Source organism: Coffea eugenioides, chromosome 9, assembly GCF_003713205.1.
Source record: "Coffea eugenioides isolate CCC68of chromosome 9, Ceug_1.0, whole genome shotgun sequence".
Classification (NCBI taxonomy): Eukaryota; Viridiplantae; Streptophyta; class Magnoliopsida; order Gentianales; family Rubiaceae; genus Coffea; species Coffea eugenioides.
The window spans coordinates 13,875,884-13,897,530 of record NC_040043.1 but is presented as its reverse complement, the minus strand read 5'-3'; the positions used below and the strand labels follow the sequence as shown (position 1 = coordinate 13,897,530).

At 31.9% G+C, this 21,647-nt stretch overlaps 1 protein-coding gene across 1 annotated transcript; it reads left to right on the top strand.

The window, feature by feature from the left end:
• The first annotated feature begins 17,301 nt into the window (after window positions 1-17,301).
• Window positions 17,302-20,578, top strand: LOC113783261 (tubulin beta chain). The gene is made up of 3 exons (XM_027329347.1): window positions 17,302-17,830; window positions 18,658-18,927; window positions 19,610-20,578. The coding sequence occupies exons 1-3, from the start codon at window positions 17,437-17,439 to the stop codon at window positions 20,284-20,286; spliced, it is 1,341 nt and encodes a 446-aa protein (XP_027185148.1). The 5' UTR covers window positions 17,302-17,436; the 3' UTR covers window positions 20,287-20,578.
• Window positions 20,579-21,647: the final 1,069 nt, after the last annotated feature.

Below are 21,647 nucleotides of genomic sequence, written 5' to 3'. Positions count from 1 at the left end.
CTTTCTAAAATGAAATTTTAAATTTATATATGGAAAAAATGTTAGGGGTTAAAAATTTTTGGATTAAATTTTTATATTAACTTTTATAGTACTTAGTTCAAATTTTTATATTCTTATTATTCAATTATTAAATAATATGTAATTTTGTGAAATAGAGTATAAATGAAAAAAATTTGGTAATTAGGCTTATTGAACATTATAAGTAAATATTTAAAACTAATGATGGGTACAAAGAGCGGTATAAATTGATAACTTAGTTTGCAAAAATGAATTTAAATGAATTTACAAAAAATTAAAATAAATGGGTTATAAATGGGTAATTGGGTTACCCAATTCATTTTTTGACTTACCCATTTATACCCATCTAATTAAATGGGTATAAATGGGTTGACTCACTTATACCCATTACCCATTTTACCCAACCCAAACCCGCCCAAGTCACCCATTTTGACACCTCTACTTAATAATGATGTCAAGTATTTTGATAATTTAATGCGAGGGGTGACAATATAGCTTGTGGGCTAAAATTATGATATGTTCTTTTTTTATTTTTTTTAACCGTTACAACTCTCATGAATTATATATTGCACGCCTAGATACGGTGGCCAAAACTTGAGTAGATTGGTTCTTCAAAGATTCAATTGCTCAAATTGTGCCACACCACTGATGTGATAGTGATGCGACACAATTTGAACTATTGAATTTTTGAAAATCAGATCCAAGAAAAACGAGTGAATATAATAAATTAGGAGATGGCAAGAAAAACGATAATAAATTAGGAGATAGCAAGAAAAATCAGATTATTTAATGCGAGGGGTGACAATATAGCTTGTGGGCTAAAATTATGATATGTTCTTTTTTATTTTTTTTAACCGTTACAACTCTCATGAATTATATACTGCACAGCTAGATACAGTGGCCAAAACTTGAGTAGATTGGTTCTTTAAAGATTCAATCGCTCAAATTGTGCCACACCACTGATGTGATAGTGATGTGACACAATTTAAACTATTGAATTTTTGAAAATCAGATCCAAGAAAAACGAGTGAATATAATAAATTAGGAGATGGCAAGAAAAATCAGATAATTTAATGCGAGGGGTGACAATATAGCTTGTGGGCTAAAATTATGATATGTTCTTTTTTATTTTTTTTAACCGTTATAACTCTCATGAATTATATATTGCACGCCTAGATACAGTGGCCAAAACTTGAGTAGATTGGTTCTTCAAAGATTCAATCGCTCAAATTGTGCCACACCACTGATGTGATAGTGATGCGGCATAATTTGAACTATTGAATTTTTGAAAATCAGATCCAAGAAAGACGAGTGAATATAATAAATTAGGAGATGGCAAGAAAAACGATAATAAATTAGGAGATGGCAAGAAAAACGATAATAAATTAGGAGATGGCAAGAAAATCAGATAATTTAATGCGAGGGGTGACAATATAGCTTGTGGGCTAAAATTATGATATGTTCTTTTTTATTTTTTTAACCGTTACAACTCTCATGAATTATATATTGCACAGCTAGATACAGTGGCCAAAACTTGAGTAGATTGGTTCTTCAAAGATTTAATCGCTCAAATTGTGCCACACCACTGATGTGACACAATTTGAATTATTGAATTTTTGAAAATCAGATCCAAGAAAAACGAGTGAATATAATAAATTAGGAGATGGCAAGAAAAACGATAATAAATTAGGAGATGGCAAGAAAAAATCAGATAATTTAATGCGAGGGGTGACAATATAGCTTGTGGGCTAAAATTATGATATGTTCTTTTTTATTTTTTTTTAACCGTTACAACTCTCATGAATTATATATTGCACGCCTAGATATAGTGGCCAAAATTTGAGCAGATCTGTTCTTCAAAAATTTAATCGCTCAAATTGTGTCACACCACTGATGTGATAGTGGTGTGACACAATTTGAATTATTGAACTTTTGAAAATCAGATCCAAGAAAAACGAGTGAATATAATAAATTTGGAGATGACAAGAAAAACGAGTATAAGACATCATTGTTCTTGTTTTAAAAGGTGGGGTCTCAAACAATTCATATTTTGCTTCTTTTTGACTGGGAGAGGTTCGTCAATTATTGACAAGGAATTTTTTGTTTTTCGAAATTCCACCTAGTTGGCGTACCAAAAAGTCCCAATCAGGTAAAGAAACGAGGAAAACGGAAAAAAAAAAGAGAAAACAATTTAGTGAAAAAATTCATGACCATGATGATGTCATCAGTTGATGCCCCACAAAAAGAAAAGTGTAAAATGAAAGTAGTTAAATCCACAATGTAGATGTGTCCTTTTTTTTCCACAAGTGAACAAAAAGATAAACAAAAAGATAATCAGAAAAATATCCTTTATTTTCCAAAAAAATTACCTTTCCTCTCTCTTACCACTTGCCCCCCATTATTGACAGCCTCCGCCAGTCATCATTAGTTATTTAATATACTTTCATTTTTATTTTTTTAAATGTATAAATATTTTAATATATTATTGTAGATGATATTTTAAATAAAATTTTATTTTTTAAAATAGATTTAAAAAAAACAGCTTATCCAAACAGACCCAGATTTGTCTCAACCTACTAGTATAAAAAGACTTTGTTTAAGACATAACATATATATTATAAAAGAATCATTACAAATTTACAATATCTGATGATAATATCTATCTTTATGCATCTCAGAATTTCCATCTTGCATGTATTATGGTGACATATGTGTGAATTATCTGAGCTCCTCTAAATTCTCAAAAATGCTTAAATTTAGAAAACCAAAAAACTTATTGCTGAATATAGATGAGCTGTTCTCAAAACATCTACTTCTAAGGGGGAAAAATTTATATGCTATTTTTCAACTAACTTTTTAGTGGCATATATTCTTCCCAACAAAATCACTACACTAAAAGTCCTATAAACACTCCAAAGGACAGCCAACTAATTAAATGGATGGTCTGCTTTCGAGAAATTTTTTTTCAAAAAAAAATATAAAGACGTTAGTTAACAATTTTTTTAATTTCATGTACACAATAATTCAAGGAAGTTCCATATTAATATTTTAATAAAAATTCTTCAAGATGTGCTAATCAAAATTGTTTAGTGGGTTGGTTGGAGTTGACATGTTAAGCACACTGCATACAGTAGTAATCACTTTCAAGTTTCCAAATAATGAAATGCATCCAAAGAAACATATGGGAAGTTTAGAAATCCAAAGAAACATATATTTTTCCTCTTGGGGTAATATCACACGTAATAATATTGTCCAAAAATTTCTTACAAAAAATCATTTATAAATATCCATAAAAGTAAGATTGAAAGAACAACTGGTAACGTAATATCCATTAGGATGCCTGTCGGCCTCACCCCAATCTCATACTAATTAATACAATATTAATGAACTATTGTAACGTGTGATATTTTTTGTTCCTAAACCTTGTACTTGATTTGCCAACTTGAGCAATTGATCACCAAATGGGCAAATAGTACATCAACGAACAAATATTGTTCACTTTAAGCAGCATTGTATCTGTATATGATTTATGTAATTTCTACCGTTGGTGCAGATTTAATGAATGATGATCTTTTTGTCATAATTTTGAATCATGAAGTGGGTTAAAAGTGGCAGAAAAGGTAGAAGTTGATGGTACTCTAGTATTGAAATTAAAATTTCAGGGTGCAAAACGTAATGACATTTTAGTACTGCTGAAGGCTTTCCACCCTTTGAATTGACACTAGTTGCCTATATTCACTCACTAAATTAAATTCAAAAGCATGACCATAGCAATTTATGGTAGGGTTATTCTGACGGTAATGTTGTTGCTAAGTTAAATAATTTTTTTTTTGGAATTAAGGGCTACGGCAAAAATTTAAATGATATTTTTTTTCGCAACGATAGCATTTCTATAACCTAATTTATCCTATTCTACGGGAAGTGGAGCTTAAAAAAACTGTGTAAGAACTAAGAAATTAGCAGATATACAGATCTGATTAGATCAAAAAGGTGTTTTGACACCTCCTTTGAATTTTTTCTCACTATAGGTAAAGTTCGAACCTTCCAACCTATAGTCGAAAGAGGGACTTAATCCCTTTTTAAATGATATAGAAATTTAGAATTTTGTAGATAATTTAAAGCAGTTTCTATTCCATAGCTACATTTTATCTATATCGTTTTCAAACTGGTGGAAAAGGGAAAAAGGGGAGTGGAATTGAGAATGAAACACATATTCTTTCAAACTACATAAAGACGTTAATAGCAATGGGTGGGAGAAGGAATACTATTCTTAAAATTTTCCCCTTAGATTTCTACTTTTGCTGTGTGTTGCAGTTTCGAGATTATAGATCATCATCATATTCATCATTTTGTCCCTCGTTGCCCCATTTTATAGGGTCTAAAATGCTTAGATTTTTTTTTTTTTTTGTCAAAAGTCTAAAATGCTTAGATACCTTTCAGCTTTTCTTGTTTGTCCTCCGTCTCTCTACCAATTAAAGGAACTAGATTCAATTTGTGATTACCTTAAGTTTGATTCTTTGTCCTATGACTTCAATAGTTATATTCCAAGAAAAAATAGATAAAGTACACTAATTATTTTCTTGATCTTTTCATACTTTCGAAGCCTTCTTTTTGAAATTTCTTCTATATTGCTTTCGTTCCGTTTATGTAATCATCAAAAGCATAGTCTATGAAAAAATAAACATTTTATTTTGGTAATGTTAGCTTATGATCTTGATGATTTTTTTTTTTTGGAAAAAACAAAAACTAATATTATTAATAAATTAGTAGAAAATCGTCCAACACGATTTACTTGATAAAAAAAGTTGCACTAATGGCAGAAAATACATAGAGCATGTTACAAATATATTTAATTTGAGAAATCATTAGATTTAACAGAATTATAAAATAAGAAATATTATATTGTGAATCACAAACCATCAGATCTAACCAATTGCACGACCTGCTCTATAAATATTTGCACATGTCTATTCCTTCCAATCTACTATCCAACTAGTTCAAGTTCAAAACTAATACTGAAATCTGATAAGAAAATCCAAAAAATTCCAGATCTAACATATAAATCTAAAAAAACTCTTAGATCTAAGAAAAATAACAAAAAATGAAATAAAACTCCCACTAGGATAGTCTAGAAGAGAAAAAAACTCTCACTAATAAATACTAGGAGAGAGAAAACTCTTACTATAATGCCCTAGGAGAAACTTTATTTATATAAAACAAAAATAGAGGAAGAGGAATGGAGATCTTAGTTTGAGACTAGGATCTCTCTTCTATGGAAGAAGAACGGTAGAGAGAAAGTTGAGAGTAGAGAGAAAACAAAAGAACAAGTGATGTTGAATGATTTATGTTACAATGTCAGTCTAATTTACAGTGCATCAAAGGAAGGCTCCGTTACTATCAGCTTCAAAAAAGTCAATTTAATTGAAATATATATATATATATATATATAAAACAAGAAACAGAAATATGAGAGAACTGTCTTATTGATTTGGGCCCTAAAGGAGGTCCGAGTATCTTTATTATCAGGGTTGGTAGCAGATAAGCCACTAATAAGACTTTGCTCCTCTTAATGCTTAAGGGTAAATGGCTATTTTGGTCCTTTACTTTTAGGGTTTTGGCCAATTAAGTCCTTTATTTATGACCCCAACCATTTTACTCCCTTATCTTATCTTCATGAAAAAGTCAATCTAGGACCTCTAACAAGAAAATGAAAGATCTAACGAGAGTTTGGCACATGCACAACATATGCACAGTTAAAAATGATCGTTTTGGTCTATTATTTTCAAGGCCATGTCCAATTTTATTATTTTAGCAATTTAAACCTCATTTTCACTAGATAAAGTCAATATAGGACTTCTAATGAGAAAATAGAAAACCCTAGTAGAGTCAGTTCCATGCACTATAAATTACATTTGAAACCAAAAAAAAAAAAAAAACAGAGAGAGGGAAAGAGAGACTAGAATTGAAAGAAAAACATGCACACACATCCCAATTGGTTGCAGTAGCATGTCTTAGGGTAGTACCCAATTTTATCTCTTATATACCACGGTATACTAATTGGAGCATATGTGTTTGTGTGTGTCTTCTTTAAAAATCCTACATTAACTTTGGAAATTGGGATTTAAATTGTTGCAATGACAAAATTAGACATGACGTTGGAGGTAATGGATCAAAATAGTCATTTTCAATGGTCCGCATACTGTACACGTCACTTATTCCTATTAGATTTTTTTACTTGTCCACTAGAGATACTGGATTTTTTTTTTTTTTTTTTGGATAAAGATAGGGGGACTAAAATGGGTCATTTTAATAGTGCACATGCCATGCACGTGACTTAGTCCTATTAGAATTTTTTACTTTCCCGTTAGAGCTCCTAGATTTTTTTTTTTTTTTAAAAAAATAAGGGAATAAGGGACTAAATTGGTCAAAACTCTAAAGATGAGGGACCAAAATCGCCATTTTCCCTAATACATAATACTCCTATGATAGGTGACAATCGGGGAAAAAAGAAAAAATAAATAAAGGTTTCTCAGATCATTTTAAAAAGTCGAGTTTCCTTAAAGCCAAAGTGAATGCCATAATTAGGTTCATAAATTATCTTCAAAATAGCTTTCACTTCTTTAAATAATAATATTTTTAGTTAGAAAAAGTTTCTTGTAGTATGTTATTCACTAAAATGGCCGTGATTTTACATTTTTCTTCGATCACTTTAAGTTTGATTAATCTAAATCTTGTGATCATATATTTTCTATTTGTTAATATGATATATTTTAACTAATTCCAGTCAAATTAACACGCTCAGTTTTAATTGAAGCATGTATATGGTCCTTAAGGATCCAACTTTGTTGAAATTCAACTAATCAGAGAAACGAGGCAGAAGAGAGGATAAGAATGAGATGTAAAGAAAAAATGACAACTTTGGAGTACTAGTTTTTATCATAGCATTCTTCGAAGCCTTCTTCTTTCAGGAGCTTGGTACGGCTGGTTACAACATCTTGATTTGTTTTCAAACAAATGGAGATGGTTACAAGTGGAACTCAGTTTGATCTTATTTTTAGCAACATTTTGTGCTGGTACAAGAGAATGCAAACCGCAACGTTTGACCATTTTGGAGAAACGAAAAAAGCAAGAAAATCGCTGAATAAGACCATATTAATGGTAGGTTTAATTTATGCCATAAAATTGTTTCGAGAAAGGTGGTCACAATGGACTCCTATTTTTCTCAAGTCGAAGAATGTGTGTTGAATGATTTGTTTTACAGTGTCAGTCTAATTTAGGGTACACCAAGGGAAGATTCCATTTCTATGACAGCTTCCAAAAAGTCAATTTAATTGGATAAAAAAGGGGATAATATCAAAAACCTCCCTTGAGGTTTCTGAATATTTCACTGACTTCCCTCCAAATTTTAAAAAAATACTAATCTCTCTTGAGATTAATTATCTTGTAACATTTAGGTCCAATCAATAATTAAAAAGTGACATTAGGAGAGAGAAAATAATATGATTTCATCATTACCCCCCATCTACTAAAAAGAAAAATACTAAAATTTGATACTGATCATGGTGATCAAATCATGTATAACATCAAATAGTATATCATTTTATATCTTTCATTTAATAAAAGATTCAAATAACTCTTTTTAAGTACATATCAATTATCAAACATGATCAACAACAAATCATCAAAAAATTTGTAACCAAAATATTACATAGAACAAACTTTAACATCATAAATATTCTTGTCAACATATTAAGGTTAGTTGTTGAGATTTTTATGGAATTAAAGTTCGCTCTTTGTAATATTTTAGTTACATAATTTTTTGATTATTTGTTGTTAATCATGTTTGACAGTGAGTTTGTAACTGAAAATAGCAATTTGAATCTTACATTAAGTGAAATATATATAATGATATACTATTTTTGATGTCATATGTGATTTAATTCCTAATGATAAGCAGCAAATTTTAGTATTTTCTTTAATGTTTGGACTAATATTACATTTATCAAACAATTTAGTAAATGAGAGGTAATGGTGAAATCATATTTTCTTCTCTCTGCTAATATCTCTTTTTAATTGTTGGCTGGACCTAAATGTTACAAGATAATAAATCTCAAAGGAGGTTAGTATAATTTTTAAAATTTGGAGGGAGGCTAGTGAAATAGTCAGAAATCTCAAGGGAGATTTCTAAAATTATCCCAAAATAAGAAACAGAAATCTAAAAGAATTGTCTTATTAATTTGCAAGTATATTCGTAAACTATTACTTTTAAAATGATAACAAAACTATACATTTGCTTTTTTATTAGGATTTTAAGATACTAAAATTCTACTTTCACTTTGGTCCAATAACTTTCCTAAAAATACAATGTGCGATCCGAATATTAAAAACATTAAAGTTTGATCCAGTGGTCAGCTAAATGATTTGGTGCTTATGCAGTCAAACATGCCATCATTTCATCATTATTTCATCACTCATCACCATCTTACATTGAAAACTTAAAAGATAGAATAAAACATTTTCAGGATTGCTCTCTTGGCATGATCAAGATTGTTGATTATTTTTTCTGTAATACAATCATTCGTTGTATTGCATGCCTAAATAAACATGCGATTATGCTAGTAATAAAAAAAAAAGAGTAAAATACATCAACCATTGTATTTAATTCAACTAATGGCTTAATCCAACTACCAATAAGTTAGAGGAGATTGTGTTTAAATCAACTAACCAAAAGCTTAAACCACGAAATTGTATATATTCTAGTGATCACGATTTAAATCATTTCCTAACCTTTTCTCCTTGTACATGTGAAAATTCGGGAATTTCATCCACAAAGGCAAAGTTATATAAAGAATTTTTGCAAAATATAAATTCAAATATTTTACTTGTCTCCTCTTTTGATAGATACGTATTTGCGAGGAAATCTTGATTTAATGGCTAAAGTTTAATCTTTGGAAACATGTGCCTTGGGTTCAAATCCCTCATTTTCCTTCACTACTTCTTAAAATCCAATCCTTCCCTGCAACCAGAAAAAAAGATACATACTCAATTGGGTTGAAGTATGAAACTATAATTAGTTGAGCCCTATTTTGCAATTGCAAGAGAAGCGAAAGGGCGAGGAAAACTCGCATCAACGCACGCGCCGCTTAGAGTTGTAGTTTCCTTGCGCTGCATTCCACCAATTAGAGCAAACTTTTGACTTATCCCTTTTAAATTTGACCCTAAAAGTACTTTGTCGGCACTAGACGACTGAACGAGTAAACACAAAGGCCCTGTTTGTTTGATGAGAAAAGCAGACATGGAGAAAGTAAAGTGAAGCGCGGTAAGGAAATGGAAATTAATTTTCTCAGTTGTGTTTGATTAACATGAAAATGATGCAAGAAAATATAAATTCTTGTGTTTTTTTTAGCAGAAAAGTCACAAAAAATTGGCTAGTATGTTGATTAATAGAAAATATTCAGCTTTGAACTTTTTCATTTCTGGTATTTAATATATGTAAAATAACATGCAATAAATATAACATTTTGCATATTGGAAGAGTTGTTTACCTCAAAATTAATCATATTCTTTAACCATAAGTTTACATATGTATGTATGTATGTATATATGTGTGTGGGTGTGTGCCTATATATATATATTATGTGTATAAGTTATTTCACAAATATATAGACATAAAAGACTAACATAAAATATAAAAGAAAAAAATGCTAATGTAATATAATTCAACAAATTACTGATTCATTAATTGTTAAAATAAGGATAAATTGTCTAACTACAAGCCGATTTTTTGAATTGTAAATTTTAAGATATTCTGATTTATGCAGAAGTTTAGAATGGAGGAAATAATTTAGAAAAAAAGAATTAGTAAAAAAATTCTGATTAGCTAAAACTATCTTGTAACTCACTTTCCTATCAATTTTAGCAGGAAAAATTTTACAAGGAAATGAGCGCTTATGAGAAAATTTTATATAATGAATCCCATAAGTTTCTTGAAAATACGAACATTCAAAACTTGCAGAAAAGTTCTTTTCCTTCCCTCTTTTTTGGCAAACAAACACCATGCAAAGCACTTTGCATTTTATGTTATTCTTTATTCTCATCTAAGATATTTTATTACCTGAGATCAATAGTTCATAGTATATGCTTGGACAGCTTGGACTTGAAATCATGTATTAGGGTTCATAATTATCAAATCTGTCATTCCAACAAACTCCATCAATCCACTAGCATGGGAGAACAACAATCGTGGGGAATGTTGAATGTTGACTCATCTAATCTAAATCCACTTATATGGAATATCAAAAAATGACCCACGTAAGCCCATTTCATCTTTTCTTTTCCCTCCCTTTTTTTTTTGGGTGGCACTTTTGCACAGGTTAAACAAATATACGATCTACTTTTGGTTGGTATGAATTTTCTACATTATAATTAGCGTATGCAAAAAGTTATAGTGGGAAAGTAAAAGAAAAGAAATTGCTTTAGACAACCCTAGTCAAGAGATGTAGATTAAGTATGTCTACAAGTGTGTCTGGATAGTAGATTATTTGAGATAATTTTTTTGAAAACAATTGTAACATGTGATATATGTGAGATAAAAAAATGATTAGAAAATATATTGATGATACAAATAAATAAATTTTGACAAATAAAGATAATCACATTCAGGTATATATCAGCAATGGTTCATACCCTAGTTTTTTTTCCTCTTTTTTTTTTTTCAAAAAAAGATACCGTTCCACTCTTCTCCACGTCCGTCTCACCTTCAACCGCCATACTCAAGATTCGAAACCGAAATGCTACTCAACACCTTAAAAGAATCTGTTAGATGTGATATAACTAGGGTTTGATATGGTTTTGTGGAGGGACATTGAAACACTAGTGTTAGTAATTAAGTTATGAAATGAATAGAGGAAAGAAAAGGAAATGGCAAACCTCAGTTAGGGCATTCTCCTGGGCTGCATCACTTGCATCCTCCTTTACTTTTCCAAAACATGAATCATCTATAATTCCCACAGCAATTACAGAACCGTTTATATAACTTAAAGTGTCTATATGAAATGAATAGAGGACATCCTTTTTTGTCTCACACATATATGTACTATGTCCGTTGAAAACAGCCAAGATAGCATCAAAAAATGGTTCAGAATTTACGCATAACCTTGTCAATAAAGTTGCAGAGTCTTCCTATTTACATTGAAGATCACTTGGATGGTGACATAATTTTTAGCAACTTCATTTAAAGTATCTGAACCACGTCGTATTTCTCAAACACTTATATTTCATTATCTAAAATCTCACCCTATATATAAAATTATAATTCATACATTCATGTAACTATTTTTTCATTTTCAAGATTAGGGTGTTTGTAATGTTGCCTACGTACTAAATAAAGTGTACACCATTCGCTTCTAGATGCTAATTCAAAAAAGGATTTGTCAAACGAGTGCTTATTCTTGTTAAGAGTGTTAATTTTTTTACAACAACAAAGTTAATTCAAATTTTTTTTTTAAATATATCTCCTGTTTGGCAAATAAGTTTTCGGTCAAATTTGTCTGTTATAAGTTTTTTAACAACTTTAACTACAGTAATCTCAAAATTTTTAAACTATGCATTTCAAAATATTTAAAAATTTACATACTTCAAAAATATTTTCTACAATTTTTACAATAAATTACAGTGAAATTTTAGAAAAAAATTCAAAAAACTCATTTGCCAAACGGAGCCTATTGTGCAATAAACATAAATAAATGTATCTCTATTACGAATTAGATATAATTTAAGTATATTAATAAGTGTTTTTTTTAACTTAAAATATTAACGAATGTCTAGTAATCACTTCGAACCATAGAGAGCTACTTAACGCTGCTAATGTAACCAGTGGAGATTTTGACACTTATGTCAAATCGGTCGTCATGGGAACAAATGACTCATTTGGATTTTTGACTGGGCCAGCGCGGGGTGTGAACTGGCGACGGATTGGACTAAAATTTGAAACACTAGATAAGGATACGTGGCGGTGTAACGTGCAAAAACACGTGATTTTGACTTTTGGTCATTCTTGCTTTAACTCCATTCACCATAAGTCCGTGTTTAAAGTTGGCTTGGCTATGATGGGTTTCAATCTTTTTCTTTCTCTTTTTTTTTGGGAAAAACAAAGTCAATATTATTAATAAACTAAATAAAAATTATCTAGTATGATTTGTTTGATAAGAAAATTGTATTAATGATACAAAAAATATATAGAAAATATCATGAATATATTTGATTTGAAAAATCATTAGATTCAATAGAGTTATAAAATATAAAAGAGTATACTGTAAATTACAAATAAAAAAATTATATTATGAATTACAAATCAATCTTTTTTTTTTCTCTTTTTTGTTCAAGATAAATTGATGCGTTTCAACTCAATTGAATCATATATGGAATTAATCTGACATGTGACTGAAGCTTTATCCAAAGCATCTTTTGTAGTATTTTGAGTTATTCTACAATTAAATCATAAAGTATTCGAAGTGCTGCCAGATGGGCACTGGCTAGGGCACTTCACCTGTACACACTTTACTATTCAAGTATGAAGATTAACATGCATTGCTTTCTTTTCAGGATTTTTGGATAGAGTATTATTCCAAATAATTACTATAATAGTTTTTATGATGTGATGTATACGAGATAAAAAAGTGATTGAAAATATAAAAAAATGGATTAAAAATGTATTTATGATGCAAGCGAATTTTTTTTTTTGAAAAAATTTGTTATCCAAACATATAGCCCAATTATTTTCGAGCCCCCGTTGGATTAGCCCTAGTTATATTTAGCAATTACATCACACTATGTTTTTTTTTTTGGGTTGGAGAGAAGGAAGGGGGGAGGGGGGGAGGGGAATTTCATAGCATAACTCAAAAAGGGTTAAAGATTTTAAAGTACGCTTGACACAAATGCAAGCTACATGGAAGTATGCACGGTGTGGTCCATGGTTTGTATTTCGATTCAGCTTTCAAGAAGTATTTTAATTAATACAAGTTTTTGTCAAAGTACTTATTAAGTGCTTAATCATATTGTTTGGGTGCATATTTGCATAATTTCAAGTTGATAATGTATAATTTTGAAATTCTAAAGCATATTTATCCATTCATTTAATTTAAAATTTATAATAAAATTATTAAAGTTAATTTTTTTTAATTTTTTGGACGTAAGCTAATCAATTGATATAACTAAAGGAAAGCTATCTAAATTAGCCACCTCGTCGCGGTGATCTACCAAGCTAGCTTTCACTAACTTACCATCGCATGAAATAAGGCATAGCAAGGCTAAGATAGAATGCACTTTCTTCATACGTGGATTAAGCACTATGGTAAAGCTATATGTCTTTCTCATTGTACTTCATAAATTTCTTTAAATAAAGTTTAGGATTGACAATCCCTCCCCTACGTGAAAAAAACAAAAGAAAACAACAAAAGAAGGAAATGAAAACTTTTAGAACCAAAACTTTTTGGAAGAGACACTTTTTTAAGTCATATATGGCCTTCTTCTACGTCCCAATATGGACCATGCTCATGATTCATCGATTAAGAATGTGGCTTTCACTTATTTGCCCTCCAGCATGTATTACTTTAACCATGAAAGCTGGAAATAGTGTCGAAGATTCAAGATAAAGGTATAAGAACTGCCTTTTACGTTGATGATTATCTCTTAATTCAGATATGAGGATTTAGGACAAGACGACACAAGAAAAAGCAAACAGATTCGTCACACGAACAACTTCAATGCTACCGAGGTCCAAGCGAGCATATCGTTTGGATTGCTATTTTTAGGAGTTTTTGTTAAAAAATGAACTGGAAAAAGGTGATTGGAAAATGTAAAGCAAAAAGATGATTGGAAAAATGATATTAGAAAATGTGTTCACGGAAAACGTAAAAATTTTCTGTGAAAAATCACAATCCAAACAGAGCAATATATGTGAAAGTTGTTTTCGACAAATAGTTATAATTACCTTTCACACCACATTAACTGTATATAGTCTTATTCATATGAGGTCGTCTTGTAATACTTTTGCAATGTTAAGTGTTTGTTTACTTATAGATCATCTGATAACAATTCATATTGATTATAAATACGTCTAAGAAATTTGAGATTGCATATCTTTGTACTTGGAAATACTTTAGAATGTAATTAGAACTTTCTTATTGTAATTAATTTGAATGTAGAAGAGATTGCTACTAACCAACCTCCAAATCAAGCTTGTATTTAGAATGGTGCGTGATTAGGGTTGTTAATAGGAACTCAGCCTGAAAAAAAATTAAAGCCGAGCCTTTCATATCATTGGGTAAGAATGAACTTCAACCTCAAAATGAGGCCCAAATAAATTGTGAGCAAACTTGGGCTAAAAAAGTTTCATCCAGATTAGAGCCCAGCTGAACCAATTAAGTATATATTTTTATTATAATGATGTGTCCTTATTAATAATTACATCTATTACAACGTACATAATATGTAATTTATATATAGTGGCAAAATAAAATTTTATACACATATTATATATAATTATGTGAGGTTGGGTCAAGCCCAAATTAGGCCCAAAGCTTTAATATCTTTTTGAGTCAACGATGAACCATCAAGCCCAAAACTCGAGCCCAAGCCCAAAAGCTTGAAAGCCTACTCCATTTTCTGAGCACAGCTTGGACTTTTCAGAAACTCAGATTCCGAAAACAATTGCAAGAACTACCTCAAATCATTTATTTAAGTCTATTAATAGTCAAAAACTCATGTGACATAACACATTTTCATTTTAATACTGTGCCAACTCAAATTTTTTTTTTTTCAATAAATTTACTCATCCTAAGGATTTCTTTGTCTTCTGTTGATGAAATAAACATAAATAACATATAATCTCTTCAAATTAAAGTATATGTGAACTTAACTTGAAAGTTTCAAAAAAATTTCATTTCTCGAAATTTTTCAAAACCAACTCCCAATAGAGGAGTTAGCCACCATATTAATAGTGGGATAGGAGGTCAAGGTTCAAATCTTGTCTCCCATCAATGTGTCTCTATATGAGAAATGTTCTAAATTCATACCGATGAGTGGTGCACCCGTTTGGTCTGATGGCGGTTCAGTCCCCGTCAGTTTCCCTTGACTCGATTGGGCCACACTTTAAAGTCGATTCTCATAGAGTAGGTTCCCCCTCTCCCCTTAGGAGTAGGAGTAGGAGTAGGATAGGTTAGACTAGATATACCGTTACAGAAAAAAAAAAAGAAATTTTTCAAGATATTTGCAGTAAGGCCACAAAAGCCTGTTACTCTGAGCCAGGCCTTGATACAAAATTTGAGCAATTTTTCCATTGCTGTCCAACACTTCATGGGCTCCAATTGAGGGTTCAATCCCCAGCCACAGTTAACAGTCTTAATCAAGGTCCATAATGCTGCGTCAATTCTATGCAATCAATTTCTTGCATTGATCACCGTACGAATGAAATTTGTCCAAATGAAGACGGGTCGCCATCCCAAGCAAACACCAACAAATAACTATTTGCAAATAAATTAAATTTTTTTTTTTACTTTTGTAAACTAATTCCATTTTTAAATAACTATTTTGATAGTGTATATGCTATGGGAGAACTGAATTAAAAGCACAATGTACATAAGAAAGGAATCACTTGAAAAGGTAGACTCCACATATGAAAACTTTAGCCACGTTATTGCAATATTAAGTGAATTAGCACAAATATATGGCATAAACTCAATTCATTCTTTAAAATCTTATGCTTAAACATTTAAACTTCAACAAAGAAAGATTTGAACTTCAGCCAAGAAAGAGGAAGGGTTATAGTTACAGAAATCATACAAATATACCTGAGTAGTTTATGCCGGCACAAGTTGATTCAATTGGTAAAAACTGTCATATTTAAAAAAAAAAGGTCGTGTATTTGAACACTATTTTACCTTTTATCAAAACCTATGATTTCAAGAACAATGCCCTTGATATATGGTAGTTTAATCGAAATTGAATCCGGGCAAAATTTTTTTTCCCTACCAAAAAAAGAAAGTTTTGATACAAGCCAAGTGAAGGTCTATTTAATGCAAACTTTGAAGTCAGCCTCAAGGTTTCTGCATGGAGTTATGGACACCGACACAACACAGATTTGGGAAGAATCTGAATGTAAATTTATTCATGCTATTCTTGCCTTCTTGGGACTCGAGCCAAAAGTAAAGTAATCCTTTCCCTCTTTGTATTACTAATTTAGATGGCAAAACAAAATCACTTAAATTGTTCATTTGGATGCCAACCAGTAATTCTCAAGAAAAGCTTATGAGTACATCATAATAAAACTTTGGATTGATGTTTCCTTACTGATCATGTAATACTGGTAAATTTGATGCATAACTTACTTGAATTTTAAATATTCTTGTTACTCGTATGCTTGAAAATTAACCTAAAAAACTTATATTTGATATGTTAAAAACCTTTATCCCAAATTATAAATAGGACTAACATTAACATGTCCAAGGACCCGTTTGGAATTGCGGTAAATTATTTAAAAGTATTTATCTATTAGAACATTTAATAAAAGTATTTATTATTTGCTTAAGTACTTTTAAATATATTGTTTGGAAATATAGTTTAATAAATACTTACTATATTGGATAATGTGTTATTTGTAAAATTTAAAAAGTGTTTATCTCTTTATTTGGTTCATAATATAACATAAAATGATTAAATTTGATGTTTTATTTTTTAAATCACAAAAACTACTCTAAAAGTACTAAATTTGAGCTTTTGCTAAACGTGCTTCTAACACCAAAATCTCAACTCTTAAATTTATGGGATGATATTCATCAAACACTTTGAAAGTATTTTTAATATCTAAAAGTGCTTTTTTTTTTAATAAAAACATCACAACTCCAAATGGGGCTTAAATCAAATGATGTTAATTGTCATTTCCCATCTTGTACTTCAAAATTTTCTCAAAGAAAATAAAATTTTGATTCTAAACCAAAAAAAAAAAAGAGGAAGAAAACGAGAAAAGGCAAAAACTTCAAATTAAACAAGGATCCACCTACAACGTTTTTAATAGATACAAATATGAAAATCGCTAAAATTAAAGTAGTGAATCATTTTAGTTTATTTCGATGTCAAATGTTTCGGTATAAGATTTTTCTTACACGAATTGCATGAAAAAAAAAAAACCAAAAACAAACCACAAATCCAGGTCATGATTCATCAGCAAACATCCATTAACCTTGTGATTGGCCCATTCCCACTATAAAAGTCCTCAACCCCCAAACCCTTTCCTATTCCCCTCCATTTCCTCTCCTCCACAGCTCCACTCCCCAAAAACAGCCACACTTTCACACACACTCAAGTCATCCACCCAACAAAAAATCCAACCCAAAAAAAAAAACACCAAAAACAGAAGCGAAAATGAGAGAAATCCTTCACATTCAGGGTGGCCAATGCGGCAACCAGATCGGAGCCAAGTTCTGGGAGGTCATTTGCGACGAGCACGGCATTGACCACACTGGAAAGTACTCCGGCGACTCAGATCTTCAATTGGAGCGCATCAATGTCTACTACAACGAAGCCAGCGGCGGAAGATATGTTCCCCGGGCTGTTCTCATGGACCTTGAGCCCGGTACCATGGATTCCGTCAGGTCCGGCCCTTATGGTCAGATCTTCCGCCCGGATAACTTTGTTTTTGGACAATCCGGTGCTGGGAATAATTGGGCTAAAGGGCATTATACTGAGGGTGCTGAGTTGATTGATGCTGTTCTTGACGTTGTTAGGAAAGAAGCTGAGAATTGTGATTGTTTGCAAGGTCGAATTTCGTTTTCCTCTTTCAATTTTATGGAACTTCGGTTTAATATTAATTAGATCTGGGTTTTGTTTTTCTTTATTGTTGGAATGTTGTTTTTTGGGTATAGATCTGCATTTTTTGCTATATTCCATTTGCGGAGAGTTATGAAAATTTGCTGGATCTAGCTTTTGGGTTTTGTGAAAATTAACGGATTTATGGTGTATATTTGATTTTGCATCGTTCTTCACCTGAGAATTGTAGTGCACGCACGTGATATCCTAATTTAAAGTCTGTGAAAATGGCGCGCTTGGATTCTTGATTTTGGTCTATTCCTTTTTCTCTTTTTCGTTGTACAATAGGTACAATATGGAAATGCCCTTTACAGTAAATGATCCTAAATTCGTGCTATTTGTACTAATTATGCTTCCAGACGTCTCTATCTCATTGGCTTTTGGTTTCGTAACTGGAATGCATTTGGGTTTTGTAATTTTGCCATCTACGCCTCTGAAGGAAGCTTTTTCGAGTTGGTAGATCTCACTTTTGTTGAGGATGTAGGTATATACGAATTTTTTATATTGATGTTATCATTGCCAATTTAAAATCAGTGGTGATTTCATTTAGGTGACATTTAATAGCTTTTTTTTTCTAACTTGCTTACCTGTCATGCTAATGTGTGGAATGGTTTTGTGGTGGTCTCACGAGGCAGTATGTTGTTTATTTGTTAACCTGAGGCTGATGTAATTGAGATGAAATTTTAGATACTGGTGCTTAGATTTTGGTTGGCTGTATCTTGATTGACGTATTGCTTGCTGTTAATGATTAGTGCTGATGATTATGTTGTTTAATAGGATTTCAAGTGTGTCATTCATTGGGTGGAGGTACTGGATCTGGTATGGGCACACTTCTCATTTCAAAGATCAGGGAGGAGTATCCAGACCGCATGATGTTGACGTTTTCGGTCTTTCCTTCTCCTAAAGTATCTGATACTGTGGTCGAGCCATACAATGCTACACTGTCTGTCCACCAACTTGTTGAGAATGCAGATGAATGCATGGTTTTGGATAACGAGGCTCTATATGACATCTGTTTCCGTACTCTCAAGCTGGCTACTCCTACTTGTAAGTCCTCATGCTGACTACTTAGGTTTGATATTTGACTTTAATATTAACTTTGTGGTATGCATTTTTAACCCATATTTATGGTCTGGTGGCTAGGGGATAGGGGTTAATGCCCTTCGCTGATCCCCTGACCAGTCAGGGTGGGAGGGATTTGGGGTAAAAAGGGGGGGGGGGGGGAGGGGCCAGAAAAAAAGCCCATGTTTATGGTAAAACAGCTTGGGCTTGAAATTCCTAAAGATTTTATGGTTTTTGGTTTTTCCCTTTTTTTTCAATAATTAATGGGTAGAGGTTAAATGTGGTAATAAGTTTTACTGTAGTATTGGTCACTTATTAGCCACTCCATGTGCTTGGTTGGTGGTGGTTGTTCTTTGGCGTTTTCTTTTCGGCCACAGTTTACATTCTTAACGTGCCTCTCTTCATTTGGTTGATTAACTTCAGTTTTTCAATGCATACACATGCTCTGTCTCCATCTCCCTCTCTTTCCCTCTCTCTCACACACACACACAAAACAAAAACATCAAGGACATAGGTTTAACTGATGTTCTAGAAATATGAGATGTTTTGGTTGTTAGTTTGCTTCTTGTATTTGCCTGAGACTAGTTTATATGAAAGCTTTTGACATGGATCAAAATTTGAACCGGGAACACTTGCTAAATTGTACTTGTATTTGGCTGTACTTCAGTTGGTGATCTCAACCACCTCATTTCTGCTACCATGAGTGGTGTCACTTGTTGTCTTCGCTTCCCTGGACAGTTGAACTCTGACCTGCGTAAACTTGCCGTTAACCTTATCCCATTCCCACGACTCCATTTCTTCATGGTGGGCTTTGCACCTTTAACATCCAGGGGTTCCCAGCAATACCGTGCTCTCACTGTCCCTGAGCTGACACAGCAGATGTGGGATGCAAAAAACATGATGTGTGCTGCTGACCCACGTCATGGTCGGTACTTAACTGCTTCAGCCATGTTCCGTGGCAAGATGAGTACCAAAGAGGTTGACGAACAGATGATCAATGTCCAGAACAAGAATTCATCTTACTTCGTTGAATGGATTCCCAACAATGTCAAGTCCAGCGTATGCGATATCCCACCCAAGGGTCTGAAAATGGCATCTACTTTCATTGGCAATTCAACTTCCATCCAGGAAATGTTCAGGCGTGTAAGTGAGCAATTCACAGCTATGTTTAGGCGCAAGGCTTTCTTGCACTGGTATACTGGTGAAGGAATGGATGAAATGGAGTTTACCGAGGCTGAGAGCAACATGAATGATCTGGTAGCTGAATACCAGCAATACCAGGATGCCACTGCTGATGATGAGGAATATGAAGAGGAGGAAGAAGAAGTAGGAGCAACAGCATGAGGCATCTTTCACATTTCATCAGTTTGCTGGAGGGTTATGGTCTGTTTGGTTTCTTTAAGTGGGTGATGGTGTTTGTCATCAAGGGATCAATTAGATTGATGTACTAAGTAGTATGGTGTATGCTATGATTTGTGTTGTATTTGAGTTGGGTTTATTACTCTGGTATTAAATGTGAATCATGTGTAATTTGAACTTGTATATTCGTTGTTTGTGTTATAGCTTTTGGCTTTTAATGATAGTTTACCTGAGCTAGAATGAAAACAGAAAAACACAAAGATGGTTTGACATCAGAAATATTTTGTTTTGTTTTTTACTGTAGCCGATGTTATCACGTGATCGATTGGATGCATGGTTTCACTAAAATGGAAATTTTTAACCTGGCCAACAAAAACAAAAGGATGATGGTTGCCTTCAAAATGTCTTTGAAAATGGGGCAATGGAAAAGGCTCACATTTGGGTAGACAAAGTTTTAAAAGATTCAATGGGTCAAATTGTAACGCATTATTTTACCAAATCATGTGACACAATTTGAATTCTTGTATCTTTGAAAATTGAATTTATTTGGTGTGACATAATTTGAATAATTGTATTTTTTAAAATTGAATCAATGGTTCATATTGTATCACATTATTTCATCAAATCGTGTGACACAATTTGAATTATTGTATCTTTGAAAATTGAATTTATTTGGTGTGACATAATTTGAATCATTGTATTTTTTAAAATTGAATCAATGATTCAAATTGTATCACATTATTTCACCAAATCGTGTGACACAATTTGAATTATTGTATCTTTGAAAATTGAATTTATTTGGTGTGACACAATTTGAATTATTATTTTTTTTAAAATTGAATTGACTCAAGTTTTGACTAATTGAATTTATTTGGTGTGACATAATTTGGATAATTGTATTTTTGAAAACTGAATCTACTCAAGTTTTGGCTAACCGGAAGATACTGGAGTAGTCTGGCACAAGTTGCATTGGACATTGGATGATAGCTGTTGCCTTCGATAGTTAGTGTGTGTTGGTGATATGGTCCTCATGACAGTTTTTTCTATCTTCTTTTTGTATTCCCACCCCTTGCTACATTCTTTCACCCCCAACAGTTTATTCGGCCATAGGTTTGAATTCAGCAACCCTTTTTGTGGATCATAAGGTGGTTACCAGCTGATAGGAATAACAAAGCAAAAATTTTCAAATAAGTAGAAAATTTCAAATGGCAAACTCTCCCCTAATAACTGTACCATTCTGGTGATTAAATTTTCTCATGTTTGTTTTGAGGTGTGCTTGGATGGCAATTGTGCAGTTTTTTAATATATCAAACATTTTTTATTATATATTTTTTTTATCATACACA

What these genes read in the sequence shown, in the direction of transcription:
- LOC113783261 (XM_027329347.1), top strand. Translation starts at nt 17,437, where the DNA reads ATGAGAGAAATCCTTCACATTCAGGGTGGCCAATGCGGCAACCAGATC. An exon ending in GAATTGTGATTGTTTGCAAG is followed by an intron (nt 17,831 to 18,657) that starts GTCGAATTTCGT and finishes GTTGTTTAATAG; the next exon opens with GATTTCAAGTGTGTCATTCA. An exon ending in CAAGCTGGCTACTCCTACTT is followed by an intron (nt 18,928 to 19,609) that starts GTAAGTCCTCAT and finishes GCTGTACTTCAG; the next exon opens with TTGGTGATCTCAACCACCTC.